At 41.1% G+C, this 17,821-nt stretch overlaps 1 protein-coding gene across 5 annotated transcripts in view; it reads right to left on the reverse strand.

Annotated features, from left to right (window-relative positions):
• LOC149556614 (uncharacterized) overlaps positions 1 to 17,821 on the reverse strand; it is a 335,069-nt gene that overhangs the window by 240,622 nt on the left and 76,626 nt on the right. For all 5 annotated transcript variants that reach the window (XM_089831014.1, XM_089831013.1, XM_089831015.1 and 2 more), the window contains one exon: positions 9,305 to 9,401. In XM_089831014.1, the coding sequence (XP_089687140.1) occupies positions 9,305 to 9,401 (97 nt within the window). The remainder of the gene's footprint in view (positions 1 to 9,304; positions 9,402 to 17,821) is intronic.

The raw sequence follows: 17,821 nt of genomic DNA on the forward strand, positions 1-17,821 counted from the left end.
GAACCAGAAGAAGTAAAGGGGGTAGAGGAAGAAGAAACTTCAATGGGAAAGGAAAAAAATACCTTCTTTACAACAAGCTTGGAGAGAACGCCAGCAGTGGTGGAGATGGAAATAATGGGGTACAAACTTTCAAACACAATAATTGACGGAGGATCCGAGGCAAATGTTTTACCTGAAGATACTTGGAAGGCAATTGGAAAACCTACATTGTGGCCGCCCAAATTCCAACTTGTGGGAGCAAATCAGCATGGCATCAAACCAATTGGCACCTTGATAGGGCAAAAGGTAATAATAGGAACCCAACAATTTATTTTGGATTTTGTGGTTATTACCTTGGTAAAGAAAGGATATGATGCTTTATTATAGAGGGGATGGTTGGTGGCAACAAAAGCTAATCACAACTGGAAAAGAAACACCCTCTCTATTGAATCAAAAGGAAGGAAGTCTATTATTGATCTAAAAAACCAGTCGGTGAGTCAGGACTTGGCATCTGACTCTGAAGAAGAGGAATATGAAGGAATGGAACCTGACAAGGAAGGAGTACTCAGGTTGGGGGAGTACTTGGAGAATGACACAGACTCCCTGAAGGGCTTATTTCACTAGCAAATGGGCGATTACGAAGTCTTCCAAGTAGACTGCAACATGTTAGAAGAGGCAGAGGAACAATATCCAGAGGCATACACGTAGTACAAAGAAGGTGGAACCACTTTGGATACCACACCGGCCCACATCTTTGACTGAAAAGTGGAATACCAAGAGGCCAATCTTCAGGCCTTGAACCTAGGAGAAGAAGGGCAAACCAAAGAAATCTTCATAGGTGAGGATTGGGATCTTGCGCTCAAAGCCGCAGCCCTCAAAATCCTTATGAAATACAGAGACATTTTTGCATGGACATACAAAGACTTGAAAGGCGTACCACCGGAGGTGTGTGTCCATCGGATTCCACTCATACCTGGAGCAAGGCCAATACGGAAACGACCCTATAGAATGAACATAAATTATGCAAAGCAGGTAGGAGAAGAAATCACAAAGATGATGGATGCAGGGATAATATTTAAAGTTCAGACAAGCGAATGGGTTTCCCCTATTGTGATATCACTCAAGAAGGATGGTACTCAGATTCGAATGTGTAGATTTCAAAAGCCTAAATGTTGTAACCATAAAAGACCCATTTCCCATTCCATTTACAGACAGCATTTTAGAAGAAGTGGCCGGCCAAGAGATGTACTCTTTTATGGACGGATTTTCCGAGAATAACTAGAGTAGCATTGTAGAGGAGGATAAGTTAAAAACTACATTTGTAGTGGAAGATGGTGTGTACGCTTACAATAAGATGCCCTTCAGACTATGCAATGCACTAGCTACCTTTTAGCGGATTATACTACACTTTTTTCATGGTATGTCAGTAGGAAACTTTAAAGCATTTCTTGATGATTGGTCAGTTTATAGTGGTAAAAAGCACCACCTTAGAATTATTGGAGAATGTTTGCAGAAATGTCGGAGAGCGAGACTTGCACTCAATCCTAAGAAATGCCGGTTCATGGTCCCACATGGTAGACTCCTATGACATATAGTATGTAAAGAAGGCTTAAAGACAGATTCAGACAAAATAAAGCTAATTTTGGAAATGGAAGCTCCTAAGAATGTGACGGGTATCAAATCCTTTCTAGGCCATGTTGGGTATTATCAGCGGTTCATCAAAGGATTCACTGAAGTATCACTTCCATTGGAGAAGTTAACTAGGAAGGGGGAACAGTTTGAATGGAAGGAGGAGGAAGACACCTTTCAAGAACTCAAAAGAAGACTTGTGGAAGCACCTATCCTCATCTATCCCGATTGGGACAAAGAATTCCGGGTCCATGCAGATGCTTCCAATTATGCTATAGGAGCCACCTTGGCTCAAACAAGGAAGGAAGGGTTGGACCACCCTGTCTACTTCACTAGCAGACTTCTGTCAAAGGCAGAACAGAACTATAGCACCAACGAGAGAGAGGCACTGTGTATGGTCTATGCGGTACAAAAATTCAGGCACTATCTCCTTGCTACACCCTTCACATTTTTTGTTGATCATCAAGCATTAATGTATTTGGTGAATAAACCAGTAATTCAAGGAAGAGTAAGTCAGTGGCTGATTTTGTTACAAGAATTTACATTCAAAATTGTCGTGAAACCCAGGAAGAATCATGTGATTGCTGATCAATTGTCTCGCATCAAGTCAAGTGAAATGGCTGGAAATGGGATAAATGAGGATTTTCCAGATACTCACCTTTTCCAGATCACGGTAATACCTGGATGGTACGAACAGATTGGCCAGTACCTATCCAGAGCTACATTTGCTCACGACATGCCTCAAGCAAAACGGAGAAAAATTGCCTTAAAAAGCCGTACATTTCAATTAATTGAAGGGTTGTTATACAAACTGGGAGCTGACGGAATGCTCCGACGATGTGTGATGGAGGAAGAAATCCCTAGCGTTTTGAGAGAGTCCCACGAAGGAGTTGCAGGAGGTCATATGGGACTAGATACCACTACACGAAAAGTGCTCTTGGCAGGATTATGGTGGCCCACATTGTATGCGGATGCCAAGGAATGGGTAGCAAGTTGTGATACATGCTAGTGAGCAGGAAAGCCACTCAAAAGGGATTTCATGCCATTGTTTTCATCTCAACCACAGGAATTATTTGAAAGGTGGGGAATGGACTTTGTGGGTCCTTTACCGACGAGCAAAAATCATAGGTACAAATATATAGTGGTGGCCACGGAATACCTTACAAAATGGATAGAGGTATGGGCCTTGCTAGATAATACAGCTAGTAGTACCGCCAGATTCCTCTATGAACAAATAGTTACTTGGTTCGGGATCCCACTATGGCTCACCAGTGACTGAGGGGTGCATTTTGTGAATCACATTATTCGAATGATGACCATTGAATATAAAATATTTCATTCTTTCTCCAGTCCCTATTATCCAAAGGTGAATGGTCAGGCAGAAGCCATGAATAAAGTATTGGTTGCTATCCTCTACAAAACCTGTGGTGTTGAAGGTCAGGACTGGGAAGAGCGAATTCCACCAATAGTATGGGCATATAGAACAACCTATAAAGGTACTACAGGACATACCCCCTTCCAGCTTATGTATGGGCAAGAAGCGGTAATGCCAGTAGAATATGTGGTTCTGAGCTTAAGAATAGCCATTCAGAACAGACTAAGTGATGAGGAGAGTCTCAAGGAGCGCCTACACCAATTGCTCCAGTTGGAAGAAAGAAGAATAATGGCCCAATGGTGTATGGAGGTGGCTCAAAAGCGACACAAATTCTGGCATGAAAAGCATCGCAAAATGATGAATTTTCACCCCGGACAGCTTGTATTGTGGTACAACGGAAAGAATGAAATAAAACCTAGTAAGTTTCAAATTCATTGGCTTGGGCCTTACAAAATAATAGAAATAACAGAAAATGGAGCCATAAAATTAGCCACCCTTGACAACCAACCAATTAAAGAATTAGTGAATGGGTCCAAATTAAAAATCTATAAAGAACGAAAAGTTCATGCCTACTTTATAAGCATAGAGGACTTCAGCCAAAATCATTCTTTCATGAGGCAAACAGAGGAAGGCGAATCCAGCCTGAAGGATTCCATAGCATGTCTAGACAGGGGCAAAAAGCAACATACAGCCAATCATACCCTACGGCAGAGAGAAGATTGCAGCCGTACCTATCCATCGTACGAAGGGCAAAGTACGGCAATACCATTCCAATCTGCATAATCCTTCCAATCATCCTCGTACGAACAGATTTTGCCAAAAATAATTCAATGTACGGCTTCGACTTCCAACGTACAGACAAGTTTTCAGGGCTGTTGACGTATGGAAGCAAGGACTGGATCACATACGAACATGTGAAAGGCAGACTGTCCACGTACAACAGAGGAAAAAACTGGGTCACGTAGGGACAGGTCAAGGGCAGACTGTCCATGTACGGCAAGGTCACGTATGAATAGGAGAAAGTAAGGCTACTGACGTACGGCAAGGTCACGTACGAAGGCAAAGGAAAGGACACATACGGCATTCAACGTACGGAAGAAAGGAAGATAGAACGTACGAACAGGCACAATGGAATGACCGTACAGAGCAGCAGCAGGAGCATCCGTACGAAAGTTTGACTGTACAGAGCAATAACAGTACGGACACCGTACACACAAGCCACATAAAGTACTTGCAAGTTGAGATCCCAAGAGTGATTTTGAGAGGTCATTGGGGGTATCGCTATACAGGCTGGCAGTTGGTAAATTGGTCTGACATGGTGAAGTTAAGCATGGGGAATCCCAGCAGGGCCCACATTGTGGAGTCCAAAGGTACTAAAGCGACGGCTGGTCAGGCAAAGACAAAAACTCAGAAGTCAGTCATGGCACGGGGCAAGACTAAACTGGCACAGAAGATCAATGCTTCTACTATTTGGTTTGAAGGTGTGCTCAGCAATGAGTGCAGGGCATGGTGGGAAAAATCAAACACAAATCATCCTCTCCGGAAGGCTTTGGTCGCAGTTGAGGTGGACAGGATTATCTTTATGCCAATCTTTGATTTACATGAATTTGAACCCATTCTCCAAGACTTGATTACAGGGTATGATGGAGCAGGCCATCAGTCGGTCATACAGTATGCTTAGCACCAGGTGGTGGTTTCTTATTCTTTTGAAGTACTTAGTAAGGTTTTTGGAATCCCTAATCGGGGTCAGGAGTTGAGCAATAGCCCTATGACAGGAGAGGATAAGCAAAAATGGCTCAAACTCCTATGCCGCCCGAATGTTACAAATAGAGAATGCGAAAGTATTCTAAAAAATAGCCGAGGATTGAGGAAAGGTTTCATTACAAATGAGGAATGGCGTTGCGTGGTGGATTTGGTAAAAAGTAAACTTACGGCGAGCAGTTGCACCTCGAATATTGCTCTTTGGCTATTGCCAGTAGTGGAGGGCCTATCCCAAGGACAGGTTTATAACTGGGCCCAACTCCTTTCTGATAGACTACGGGAATTTCTAGAATTGCGGCATAAGGCTTTCTACATGCCCCATCATGCAGTGGCTTTGTTTTTGGAGGCAGTTCGGCTGCAAATTAGTGATGAACATTGTGGGACATTGGTACCAGCAAGTAGAGTGGAGCCGTACCGCCCAGCAATGACTTATTGGCTATATCTTGACACTTTGGGTTGTGGTGAACCTGCCAAAAAGAAAGTACGTCAGGCCATAGTAGTGGAAGAGGATGAGGATCAAGGCAGTTCTGAGGACACCGCAGGTAATACAGATTCCTCATCTTCTAATTCCCAGGAAGCAAATATTCGCCTCACTTTCAGGGCACACCAAGTGAAGTAGTGTTTCTACCGCCTACAATAGGACCCCTTCCGACTGGTGTCGCAGAGGTCTCTCAGCCGGCTTCTTCATCCAATGATGTTGTGGTACTGCCAGTTCCTTCCATCGAGGATTCCAACTTGAGACACCTTCCAACATGGGGGGTTTCTAAGCTATCTATTCCAGGAATCAAGCCCTTTCTCTCGCCTGACCAACCTAGTCGCACTAAGGTGATTGATTTGAGAAGGCAACTTCATTGTGGACACAAGGTATGATTACAGACACCTCTCGGGCCAGAAGTGGTTGAGCCTGTCGCTCTTGTTGTTAAGTCCACCATAGCGGAGCAATCTAAGGATCCTTCCTCTCCAGATACTCAGGTGACAATGGCAGGAGTAGATACGGTTTTAGAAGAGGCTGACAAGCTACTGGAAGAAGAGGGGTTGGTGTCATTCCCTGTACTCTTGAAGCCAAAAGAACTAGTGGACATACCGAAGGACCATGAAGAACCTGTGGTTCCAGCTTCTTTTACAGCTCACGCAAAAGTAGTCCTTACGGAGTTACGGGCTATGGAGTATTCTACCCATAAATTCCTTAACCATGCGCAAACATATAACTTGGAAGGTGTACTCACAGCAGCTGCAGCATTAGCCCAGTTCATGCAAACTGACTGTTACACAGATTGGGGTCTCTTAGAACAGAGTAATTATAGCAGGAAGAAATTTCCTCTACTTGGACTAGTCATGCTATCATTCCCCAGACCCAGGTTGCTTCTTCCCCTCTCATGGCATCTCTAGCGGCTATAGAGACAGCCTTTCAGAGTATTTTTGTGGAAGCCCAATGGGATAAACGTCTTCATCAGCAAGCCCAGGCAAAAAAGAGTACTCTGTTAGTAGGTTGGCAGTTGGAACGAGCTGAGTTGGAGGGCAAGTTGGCAGCAGCTGAAGCCAAAAAGATGGATGCTTTGCGGGTCCTTCAGGGTGTTTGTACCAAGCAGAAGACAACAGAGCGGGAGCTACAGCGATTGCAAGGCCCAAGGATGTCCTCCAATCCTTCCTCTTGAAATTGATGCTGTTTTCTTCCATGTTGTAAAGTCGTCTGGAAGACGACTGTTTTTTTTAGGGGGGGATAGATGTAGTCTGAATAAATAAATGTTATGTTAGTACTTGTTATTGTTAGTTAGGTTGGGTAGTTAGGCGGTAAGGAAATGTGTCGGTTGGTTTCCAACTGACTGACTCTTTATAAATATGTGGAACATTGGTATTGTACATGTATGATTTTGGTATCAATAAAATAAACTATTTCCTTGCCTCCCGGTATGCCTTCTGGTGTCATAGTATGAATGATATGTTCAATATTTCAATTCTGTATATTATTTGGAGTAAACTGTATATTTATAAGAAAGGGTGATATTCCTATTTACATTGTACATATATAGACACGTATGTGCTTACCACAGTAGTGTCAGACCGAAGCTACATGCATTAACATTTAACAAAATGATGATGTTTTGAAAGGTGAAATGGGGGCTAAGCATGGGAAGACAAGGTTTGAGTTTTTTGGTCTAATTAGTGATCACAAGGAGTTGAATGATTCAAGTGTGAGCATAAGTTCAACACCAAGGACAATGTGGCGACCTCGAGCATCACTAACCATAAGTTGTTCATCAAGAAAGCAAGGTGCTCCGAGTTGAAGATCAAGTCCATGTGCAAATCCAAGATCAAGTTCCACACATCAAAATGAGATTCAGAGAGCAAGTTGTACATGGAAAATGAACAAATCAAATATAAAAGAGAACATTAAAAACATGAAATTCCTTTGAAAATCCAAGTTCACTTAGAAGGATCCAACATTATAAAGAGCCTACAACAAGAGCAAGATCAAGGTGAAATATCAGTGCAAGCAAGTTCAAAGTCATGGAAATGAGAAGATTTTAAGATGACAAAGGTGGAGAAGAGGTTGTATGAAGATGAAGCAATTTGGGAAGATGGTCCATCACAATCAAGCTAAGGCTTAATAATGTTGAGTATCAAGAGATATTTCTTAATCTCCATGATGAAGTGTATAGGATAAGCATGTTGAGGTGGCCCCCATTCATCTTCAACCAATTAGAAACATTAATTCTATATCTTCAAAACCATCCAATCAAATCATTTCAAGCGCCCCATGTGGAGTCCACATAATGCCTCTACCTAGCAAATTTTTTCATTTGTCCATAAAAGCAATGTAAATTTCTCATTGGCCCACAAGGTGGTGTTTTTCTATAATTGGTCACGTATTTCATGTTTCTAGTAGTTAGTTACATTAGGGTTGTGTTGGCTTAACCTTGGTTGTTAATTCCAAATCAAGTTGGACCCTTCATTGTACTGGAACAACTATAAAAGGAAAAGCCTCCTCATTTGGAGCTTACTAGATTGAGAATTGAATTACCTAGAGTAGAGGAGACGAGAGACTTCCAGAGATTGTTGCTACAATACTGCCAAAGTAATTTCAAGTTTGTTGTTGGTGTTCATAATGGACTACTCGTGTTATTTTAGAGCGTTGCATGTTTTCTACATTTCCTCCCTTGGAATAGATTTTAGTTTATGTTGAATAGAAGTAGGAGTAGGTGAATAGAAGATATTGTTGTTGGTGAACTATGGTCAAACTAGTGTCCATACCTTTTTATACTTATTGATTGCAATTTGCGAGTATCAGTGTAAGATTAGTTTGGGCCTTATTGCAAGCATTTAACTTCAATTGGAAATGTTTATTTGGATTGCGTTATCATTGGATATTTGGATGAGTATTGATGATATGAAAATCATCAACCCTCGGAAGTAAGCACCATCCTAAGCATGGTTGATTTGGCAAAAGCAAGAACTGGTCAGAGTTTCACTTCATCTTAAATGGTCTCTTGCATTGTTAGATTGTCTTCCTAAACTCTTTATCCTATTTCACTTCGTTTGATTAGAAGTACTTGAAGGGCCTTCATTGTTTAATCATTTGTATTTGCAAAGTTAATAGCCATTGAATGATTAGTGTAAGTCCCCAATTTATTATCAGCAAACCACATCACAAAACTGAATTGAAAAAACAATAAGAAGGAACCTTGAGGTTGAGTTGATCACACAATCATATACATTGTCTAGCATCTAAGCTTCCTTATTCAAGAGAGGATTTGATATTTGGTGTTCTATCCTAGGATACTAAAGTGTTTCCTCCTGATTTGAAATGTCTTACATACATAGAACACATATTTTTTTGTATTTATATACTTGTTGGTTACCACAAGTGGCGTCAAAAATTGATTTTAATTGACCTTGTGATACTTTAATATCTTGATAAAAGGTTTGAGAAATTGACGACTCAGTAATTTGATATTTTTTTGCAAGATAAACCAGCAACTTACTAGAACTGCAGAACGGCTGGAATCTTTGTTGTATATTTCTAATTGAAAGCAAGAAATCATTGTGCTCCCATGATCTATTTAGTAAACATAGAATAAGCGCAATCTTCAATAAGTTGAAACATGGCATAGATACAATTGTTTTACACCAGGTTGCAAATTATTACTACAGAAGTATATAGCAAAAGAAGAACAAGAATTTGCAATTTGTGACAAATGGATATTCCACAATCAAATTCTCAGCATATGAAGAATAAAAGAAAAGCTTCTTCAGATGCACAATATAAATATTACAATCACTATCAAGCAGAACAATTAAGGGGATGATTGATAATAGCTCGTTAGCTTGGGATACCTTTAGTATACTCAGACTTGTAAAAACTTTCCTAAGCTAAGACAAAGAATTATTTTCCACCTCAAACAAAAAATTGCTGAAGATGTGATTCCATCCAAATTAAGCCTTTTAAATAAATATAGATCCTTCTAAGAAAAATAGAGAACGAAATTACTGTATGTCTAGCATCATGGCCAAATCAGGATGAATAAGTACTTTTACTTTTTGTTAAGGAGAATTACTTACCTCAATGAATCTCTCATCATTAATTTGGCAGTTCTTCAACTGCAAACAAATGACGAAGCCATCATTTTCCTTCAATGAGTCAAGTGCAGCAGAATATCTGCAAAGGAAACATGCAATTAGTTTAAAATTGTATGAGTAGATTCCAAGAAACTAAAAACAAAAATTGTCGTTAAGCACAAGAATACAAAACTCTCCACATTTCAGTTATTCAGTGAGGTTAGACAATCACTGTCCTGATTTTTCAATAATAATTCGACATATAGATACCTTTTATACAGATAATCAAAGAGATACACATCATCCCTTGACTTGTTTATGATTACCATTTATATTGAACTCTGGGATGCTAGTTGACGTGAACAAACCTTGAGCTTGTATGCACTAAGACACAATTTTTATCTCTTCTTACTCCACAAGGATGCCAAAATTCTTAGAAGTAGGATTACAAGGCTCAAAAACACACAGTGGCATGGGTTGAGTTGTATTTACAACAGAAGCATCATGTTATAAATGGGAAACGAATCGGTACTTAAATCTGAAAAACTCAAAACTGAGGTGAAAATTTTCAAATTTGAATGCTGAAATATGTACTAAAAGGAAATTTACGACTATATCTACCGCTTAAAAGATGGAATGTAAACCAAAGAGAATTATACTGAGACCAACTACAACCTACAACATGAAGACCAAGTTGAAAAGCTGGAATACATTATTCTTTCCTTCTTTAAACTGAGTCTAGAATATATTTAAAAGTTTAAAACCATTTTATCAAGAAAATGAAACAACTTAGGTTGAACAAGATCCTTTCATCAGATATTGGTTGATGGTACAAAGTTACAAATCTTAGCTTATTTGCTATAACATACAACTTTATTCATTCTTGACCAAGATTCTCATTCAAAATCCTTATATGAAACTACAAGATGCAAGCACATTTGATGTCATAAGTTATTGTGTCTGTATAACAGAAACCTTCTGTTATAGATGGTAAACAAATCAGCACTAAGAACTGGAATTATAAGATCTGGGCTTCAAGATTCCAATTCTAATGCTTAAATAAATCTACTGATATAAAAACTGGGATCTGAGCTGAGAAGAACAATTAAGAAAAGAACTACAAGCTAGAACATGAAGACTGAAATGAAATGCTAATATCTGCCATCCTTTCTCTCCCAGAGATAAATAGAGAGCTTAAAATAATGTGAACAACAAGATGAAAGAAAATAAGAACAAATAATCTCCTGAAGCAGCAATCCCAATGGCTTTGCCTAGAACTCGTCTCCCGGTGATAATTCAAATACAAGTTATGACCACACCCTGCACTATATGGCAAAGAACCTCTTTTATAATTTCCTTCCTTGTGTTTCACATTCTGCAGCGTATGGGAAATCGACATTTTCCTCTAACAATGTGGTTCTGCTTGCTTCCTCTCTAGAAGATCTTCAGCGGCTTTGGGATGGCCTGGCCTCTTTTTCTGACTCCTCTTAGTTGGGGGTTAACCAAGGCAAGAACCGGGTTGTGATCTTCAATTGCTTGAAGACTTCTCACCTCCACTTCTTTTTCCAAGGCACGGAGGTTGAGATTGGCTTGTCTTACACGTATTTGGATGTTATGTTCTTTGGCTCCCGGTTTAGTATGACACCTTCCATGCAACCCCACATCAATAAGGGGTATGGGTCCCTCGCTCTTTTAGAGAAATAATGCATTCAGTGTCACTTTCAAGACACCATGGCCAAGACAGCCCTTTTGGACACCTTGATACCTCTGAGGATGCTTTATGGGGGTTTGTTGTTTGGGGGGCCTCTCTATTAAAGCTGAACTAGGCTCCAGTCAAGAGGGTCCAGACCCTTTTTCTCAGGTGCATCATCAAATGCCACCAATCTACTCCTATTAATATCATTGTGGCCAAGTTTGGGGCTCATTCTATTAGACTCAAGGACATCTTTGATCTAGTTTGGTTCCTCCATCACCTTCAAGACTTTGCTGATTCGGCTGAGGGCTGCTGAAGATATTCTTACTTGGCCTATCACTCCTCAGAGGCTATTATGGTGCTGACATTATGGGTTGGGCTCACTACATGTATGCCCATGCAACTACTCTTTAGGGGTTGATGGGGATCATGGTCAACCATCTTCCTCTATTCCAATACTCTTTGGATGCCCCCGCTCACTTTCTCCCTTACTAGTAGGAGTTGAATGGGCATGTTCAGATGGATATTTGTAGGCTGCATATCACTACTACATGGGTTAACCCCATGGGGGATCTCTTTAACCAAGGTTGGGCTTCTATGCAAAGAATTATATGGATATTTAGGATGGATCGTTGTGCATCCTTCCTACCTCTCTCAGTGTTGGATTCGTGCTATGCATCTCCTTGGGCTCCTTCGGGGTGGGCTCTCATCATCTCTGTATTCACACAGATCACTAGATTGTTAGGGAGGACCGAATCTACTAGCTTTGCAACATGGGGGAGGCAAAGAAGGAGACTCACTTTATTTTTTGTTGCCCCATCTACTATGAGGTCTGTGGGAGGTTTTATTGTCTCTTCAGAGGGTGCCAATCTCTCTCTTCCTTCTTTGGATACATGGACAAGCATTGTGTTGCTCTTTATCTTGAGGAGAGAACGAAACTTCGAGACCATACTTTATAGCTTAAGTACCCCTAAGAAAAACTAAGGATCAACTTATCACCGCTTTCTTCTCATTGGTCTCTCCGACTCAAAGTACTGTGATGTTCCTCCTTTGAATTGGACCCAGAAAATTCAACTACAAGATATGATACCAAACGAATGAATGGAGAGGCAGTGGTTTGTACGGTAAGGGAAATGGTTGTACGTGCCAATGGATGAAACTGCACAGTTGTGTGGGCAATTGTGACTCCGTACGGTAGTGTTGTATGGCATGTGGAAGTCAGTCGATGATGGTCGTACAATAAGATGCCAAAGTTCTAGTTCTATACAGTGACAAGAGGTAATTGTAGGGCCATATGATCACGGTTTTTGTACGGACGAGATGGGAGGTCGTACGATAGTTGGAGTGGTAGTTGTATGGTATAGAGGGGATGGGTAGTACAGTATGTAGTGCTTAGTTTGGATGTGCGGTTGTGTAGGCGATGGTGGAAGGAGATGTACGAGCTGTGTGCTAATATTGTCGTAGATAGATGCTAATGCAAAACATAAAATCGTTGCTAGAGATTAAATTACCCAAACACAAAGAGTTGATTAATTTAGACGCAGTTATATCTCCAATTCGCAATATGATGGTGCTCTGATTGCCAGATCTGAGTGAAGTATTACAGGCAACGGAATATGGTGAGGGTTGAATCCCACCGAAACCAAAATAGCCAAGTAGGGAAGATCTTTCACATCCGAAATGGCGAACAAAAGAGAATCCCAACGGAAATTTGCAGTACAAAGAAAATAATCCAAATTGCATACCTAATGACAACCTACAAGTCGTGCTTAAATACCCGTCGAGGAAAACTTACTGAGGGTGTACAAAGATAGCTGACGGCAACACAAACTACAAAAACAAAAATAAAAATGGATCCGATATACATTAAATCAATCGGCTCATTACAATAGTTTAATAAATGATTTATTTTATAACGGGAACATTATAGTCCTCCCATCCCTAATTTTGCTTCTCAAGCAAATGCAATGCCGGGTGCTGAAGAATGTGCTTGCCCTCCCAAGTCGCGTCATCCAACAGCAAGTGTTTCCAACACACCAAATATTCCTTCACTGTGCAGTTCTGCAAAGCCTTTTCACGTACTTTGATAATCTCGGTTGGTTCTAGAATGAGCTTTCCTTCTTCATTGAGTGACAAAAGGTCTATGGCTATTGGATGTTTTGCCCTACGGCCTTCTTCGGGCATGAAACATGAAATATTTTATGAATACAGCTCCCCTCTAGAAGTTCCAACTCGTAGGCACCTTCACCAATGCGACAAACTAAAATGATAGGGGCCATAAAGTCGTGGCTTCAATTTTTCTTTTCCCTTTTCCTTTAATGAGAATTGTTGATATGGCTAGAGCCTGAGATAAACCAGGTCTCCTACTCCGAAACTCCTCTCCATTCTGTGTCTGTCAACGTACACCCTTTGTTGACTTTGTGCCTGTTGTAAGCTTTCCTTCATGCATCTAAGGATGTCCTGTCCCTCCTGAAGCTAGTCCCTCGCCCTTGGTGCACGATTGTCACTCAGAAACTGTGTCAATGAAGGAAAAGGGTTCGTACTCGCATAGAGCTTTGAATGGTGTCATTCCGATGGACATGTGGTACATGGTATTGTAACAATATTCCCCTACATGTATCCATTTGACCCATGCCCGTTGTTAGTTCCAAAGGTAACCTTCGAGCCACTTGTTCACAATCTCCATTTGCCCGTCTATCTGAGGGTGGTAACTAGTACTTGGTGACAATTTTGTCCCTGCCAACTAAAACAATTATGTCCAGAAAACACTGATGAATCACCCATCCCAATCATTCACAATGTTTCAGGGTAACCCATGCAGACAAAAGACTTCTCTAAAAAATAGATCGACAACTTGTGCAACCTGAAAATCTGAGGGGATGGTGAAAAAATGTGCGTACTTTGTTAATCTGTCAACCAGCACAAAGATACAATCTTTTCCATTCACCTTGGGAAGTCCAGTTATGAAATCCATCAAGATACTTTCCCACTTATGTTCTAGAATTTGCAAAGGTTGCAGTAACTCGGCAGGTAAAGTATGGCCGGATTTGTTCTGCTGGCAAACTACACACTCTCTTACATGCTTCAATACATCTCTTTTAAGTCCTTTCCATAAAAACCTCTCCCTTAGACTTCTGTAAGTTTTGAGGAAGCCTGGGTGTCCTGCCAAGGGTGAGTCGTGTACCTCCTTCAAGATTTTCTGCTTCAATTTGGATTCCGGCACTAAAAATCTCTGACTCTTATCGTAAATGATGTCATCCACCACTTTGTACGGATAATCTTGGGTGTTGCCATCCATTAGCTCACAGGAAAATGTGTTTTTGGAATATTCTACCAATAAATGTGCCTTCCAGTCAACTGAAATCTGGTTTAGTGAGCAATGATGGGTTTCCTAGACAAGGCATCTGTAACCACATTGTTCTTGCCTTTCACATATTCAATGTCAAAATCAAAAACCTGAACCTTGCTTACACATTTTTGTTGCCTCTCGTTCAAGTCCCGTTGCTCTAGAAAATATCTCAATCTATTGTGATCCGTATGAATGACAAACTTGGAAACCACCAGATACTCCTGAAACTTGGTTAGTGCATGTACGATGGCCAACATCTCTTTGTCGTAGATGGAATATAAGCGTTCTGTTTGCATGAGCTTCCTGCTCTCATAAACTATGGGGTGTCTATCTTGCATCAGTACCATGCCAATGCCTTCTCCAGATGTGTCGCATTCCAAAATGAACGATCGAGTGAAATCAAGTAATGGAAGTGCGGGACAAGTGCTCATTGCCTCTTTCAACTTATGAAAAGTGAGTTGTGCCTTTTCATTCCACTAGAAAGACCCCTTCCTTGTCAAATCCATTAATGGTGCGCTGAGCTGAGAGAATCCTTTAAGGAACGTCCAGTAATAACTACACAATCCGAAAAACCCTTGCAAATTCGTGAGTGATTTTGGGGGAGGCCAATCAAGGATAGCCTGAATCTTCTCCTGATGAACTTGAACTCCATATTTACTAACAACATGCCCCAAGTTCAATATTTTTGTCATAGTGAATTCACACTTGGATTGTAAACAAGCAAGGACTACTCCTTCATGATCCTTAGGACTTCATCTAGATGCTTCAGGTGCTCCTTCCATGTCCTCCTATAAATAAGGTCATCAAAAAATACTAATAAGTACTTACGCAATTATTTGTTAAAGATGCGATTCATGCATGATTGGAATGTAGCAGGTGCATTTGTTAATCCGAACGGCATGACCAGGAACTCATAATGCCCGTAGTGACAATGAAAGGCCGTCTTTTCCACGTCTTCCTCCCTCATGCGGATCTGATGGTATTCGGAATAGAGATCTATTCTCAAAAAGTAAACTGTGCCATGCAATTCATCTAGCAACTCATCTATCCTTGGAATGGGATATCTATTTATTTAATTTTTTTGTTTAACGTACGGTAGTCCACACACATGCGCTCGTCTCATCCTTCTTTTTGACCAATACCACTAATGACATGAAAGAGCTAGAACTGGGACGGATCCATCCTTTCTCTAGCAATTCCTGAATCGATTTTTCAATCTCATCATTGAATTTCTTGGGATAGCGATACAGTGTGGTTATGACCAGCTTAGCTCCTACTTCCAACTCGAGAGTATGTTCAAACCCTTGATGAGGTGGTATGCTAGAAGGAATGTCTATAAAAACTTTATCATGGTCACTCAAAATCTTCTAGACATCATCATCCTGTGGAGGTGTCCATTGTCCTTTTATAGGTTCTGCCGAAACAAAAAAATGTGCAGCCCGAGCAACATCATTACACCAAAAAATTGCCTCCATCCAATGCGTCGAAACTTCCTTCGGACCCTCATTTGTCATTCGACGGAGAACAACCTTCTTTCCATCGACAAGAAAAGTGAAATCCATCTATTTGAAGCTCTGAGTGTATTCATCAAGTGCCTTCATCCACTGTATGCCCAAAATAACCTCCATGTCATCAAGGTCCATTATGAAGATGTCCTTGATCATCGTGTCATTTGCCATTGTAATACTTAGTTGAGGAACAAGGTGTGTGCAGGGTAGAGGAGTCCTTCTAGCAACCTTGACCTGAAATCCTACAAGTAGACCTCTTCGGTTCACTAAAGATGAGTTTATGAAGTTTAGAGTGGCTCCACTATTGAGCATCACCATAACCCTTTGTTCTTGAAGGGTTCCCCGTACACAAAATTTTGTGCACCTCGGGTTACTGGCTAGGGCGACAGTTCCTCCGCGTCGTACCGGTGTTGCAATTCTTTCCGTATGATTCAAACTAACCATGTTGGCGTCATCATGATGTTGGTTGTCTTCGGAGGGTATTTCTATTTGTTCCTCCCCATCATCAGACACGACCTCAATGTAATGGATCTTTCCTTTTTCAAGGCATCTATGGCCAAGTTCCCAAGGTCCCTTGCAATTGAAACATAGTTTCTTCCTCTGGAGCTCCTATCTGGTGGCTTCGTCCAAAGATGGCTTCTTGGGCGGAGGTTTATTATCTTTGTCCCTCAGAAACACCGACAGTTTGGAATGTGAGTAACTTCGTGAGGATGATGCCAATGATGATGCCCATACTCCATGCTTTCTTAATGGCCTCTGACAATGTGGCAGGATTGAACCCCTTTACCCAACCTTTCAGTGATTCTGTCTGTCCATCCATGAAGATCACTATCCATCTTCTTTCAAAAATGTCTATGACCAAAACAAAGAGTTTCTGAAATTCCACAATGTATTAGTCGACCAATCCAGCTTGTCTCAGCTGTGCCAAATCTTTGAAATTGAGTTCTGGATCTTTACCATCAAATCGATCTATCAATCTCTTAGTGAATTCTGCATAAGTATATATTTGATCATGCCCAAGTGTGATGGTGTCATGATGCCACCATTCATGCGCTACTCCCTCCAAGTGCAATGCCGCAAATTTAATTGCTTCTTTTGGCATGGGATTAAGCTGGAAATAACTATCAGCCTTCATTACCCACACCTGCGCAGATATGGATCCGAATCCGTCAAATAGAGACAAATTGACTTTACTCAACTTCCTCCTGAGATCATCATTAAAATATCCTCTATTTCTGCCGCCTGAATATCTCATTCTCAGATCTGCATAATCTTTGTAGGATATATCTTCCTCAAAATTCGCATTCTTCCAGTCTTCTCTCAACTATTCTTGCATTTCCTCAAACGTCGGCTGCTTCCCTCAAGGCGTTGTCTCCGTCCGTGGGGGAAAAGACGGCATGGAAGGTCGAGAGCGTGCTGGATTAGGATTTGCTTTACCCGACATCGAGTTTGTGCTGTGACCATTTTGTTCTCCGGATATTTTATTGTCTACCAATTTCTTGAGAGTCTCTTCCATGAGTCGTTGAGTATCGTTGATCTGTACCTGATTCCTCGCAAGCTCTCTCAATAATACCACGAGTTCGGCAGCTATGGGTTCCGGTTTGGCAACCATTCTATTGATAGAATGGGTTCTTCTCTTCCAGCTATAGACTCATTCACTATCCACAGGCTGGGAGGATCGAGGCTCTGATACCACTGTGATGCTCCTCCTTCGAACTCGACCCAGAAAATTCAACTACAAGGTATGATACTAGATGAATGAATGGAGAAGTAGTGGTCTGTACGGTGAGGGAAATGGCCATACGTGCCAATGGATGAAACTACACGAATGTGTGGGGCAATTGTGAATCCATATAGTAGTGTTGTACAGCATGTCGAAGTCAATCGATGATGGTCGTACGGTAAGATGCCAGAGTTCTGATTCCATATGGTGACAATGGTAATTGTAGAACCGTACGATAATGGTGTCC

The sequence above is a fragment of the Cupressus sempervirens genome, chromosome 5 (assembly GCF_028749045.1).
Source record: "Cupressus sempervirens isolate cs-2001-9-10 chromosome 5, ASM2874904v1, whole genome shotgun sequence".
NCBI lineage: Eukaryota > Viridiplantae > Streptophyta > Pinopsida > Cupressales > Cupressaceae > Cupressus > Cupressus sempervirens.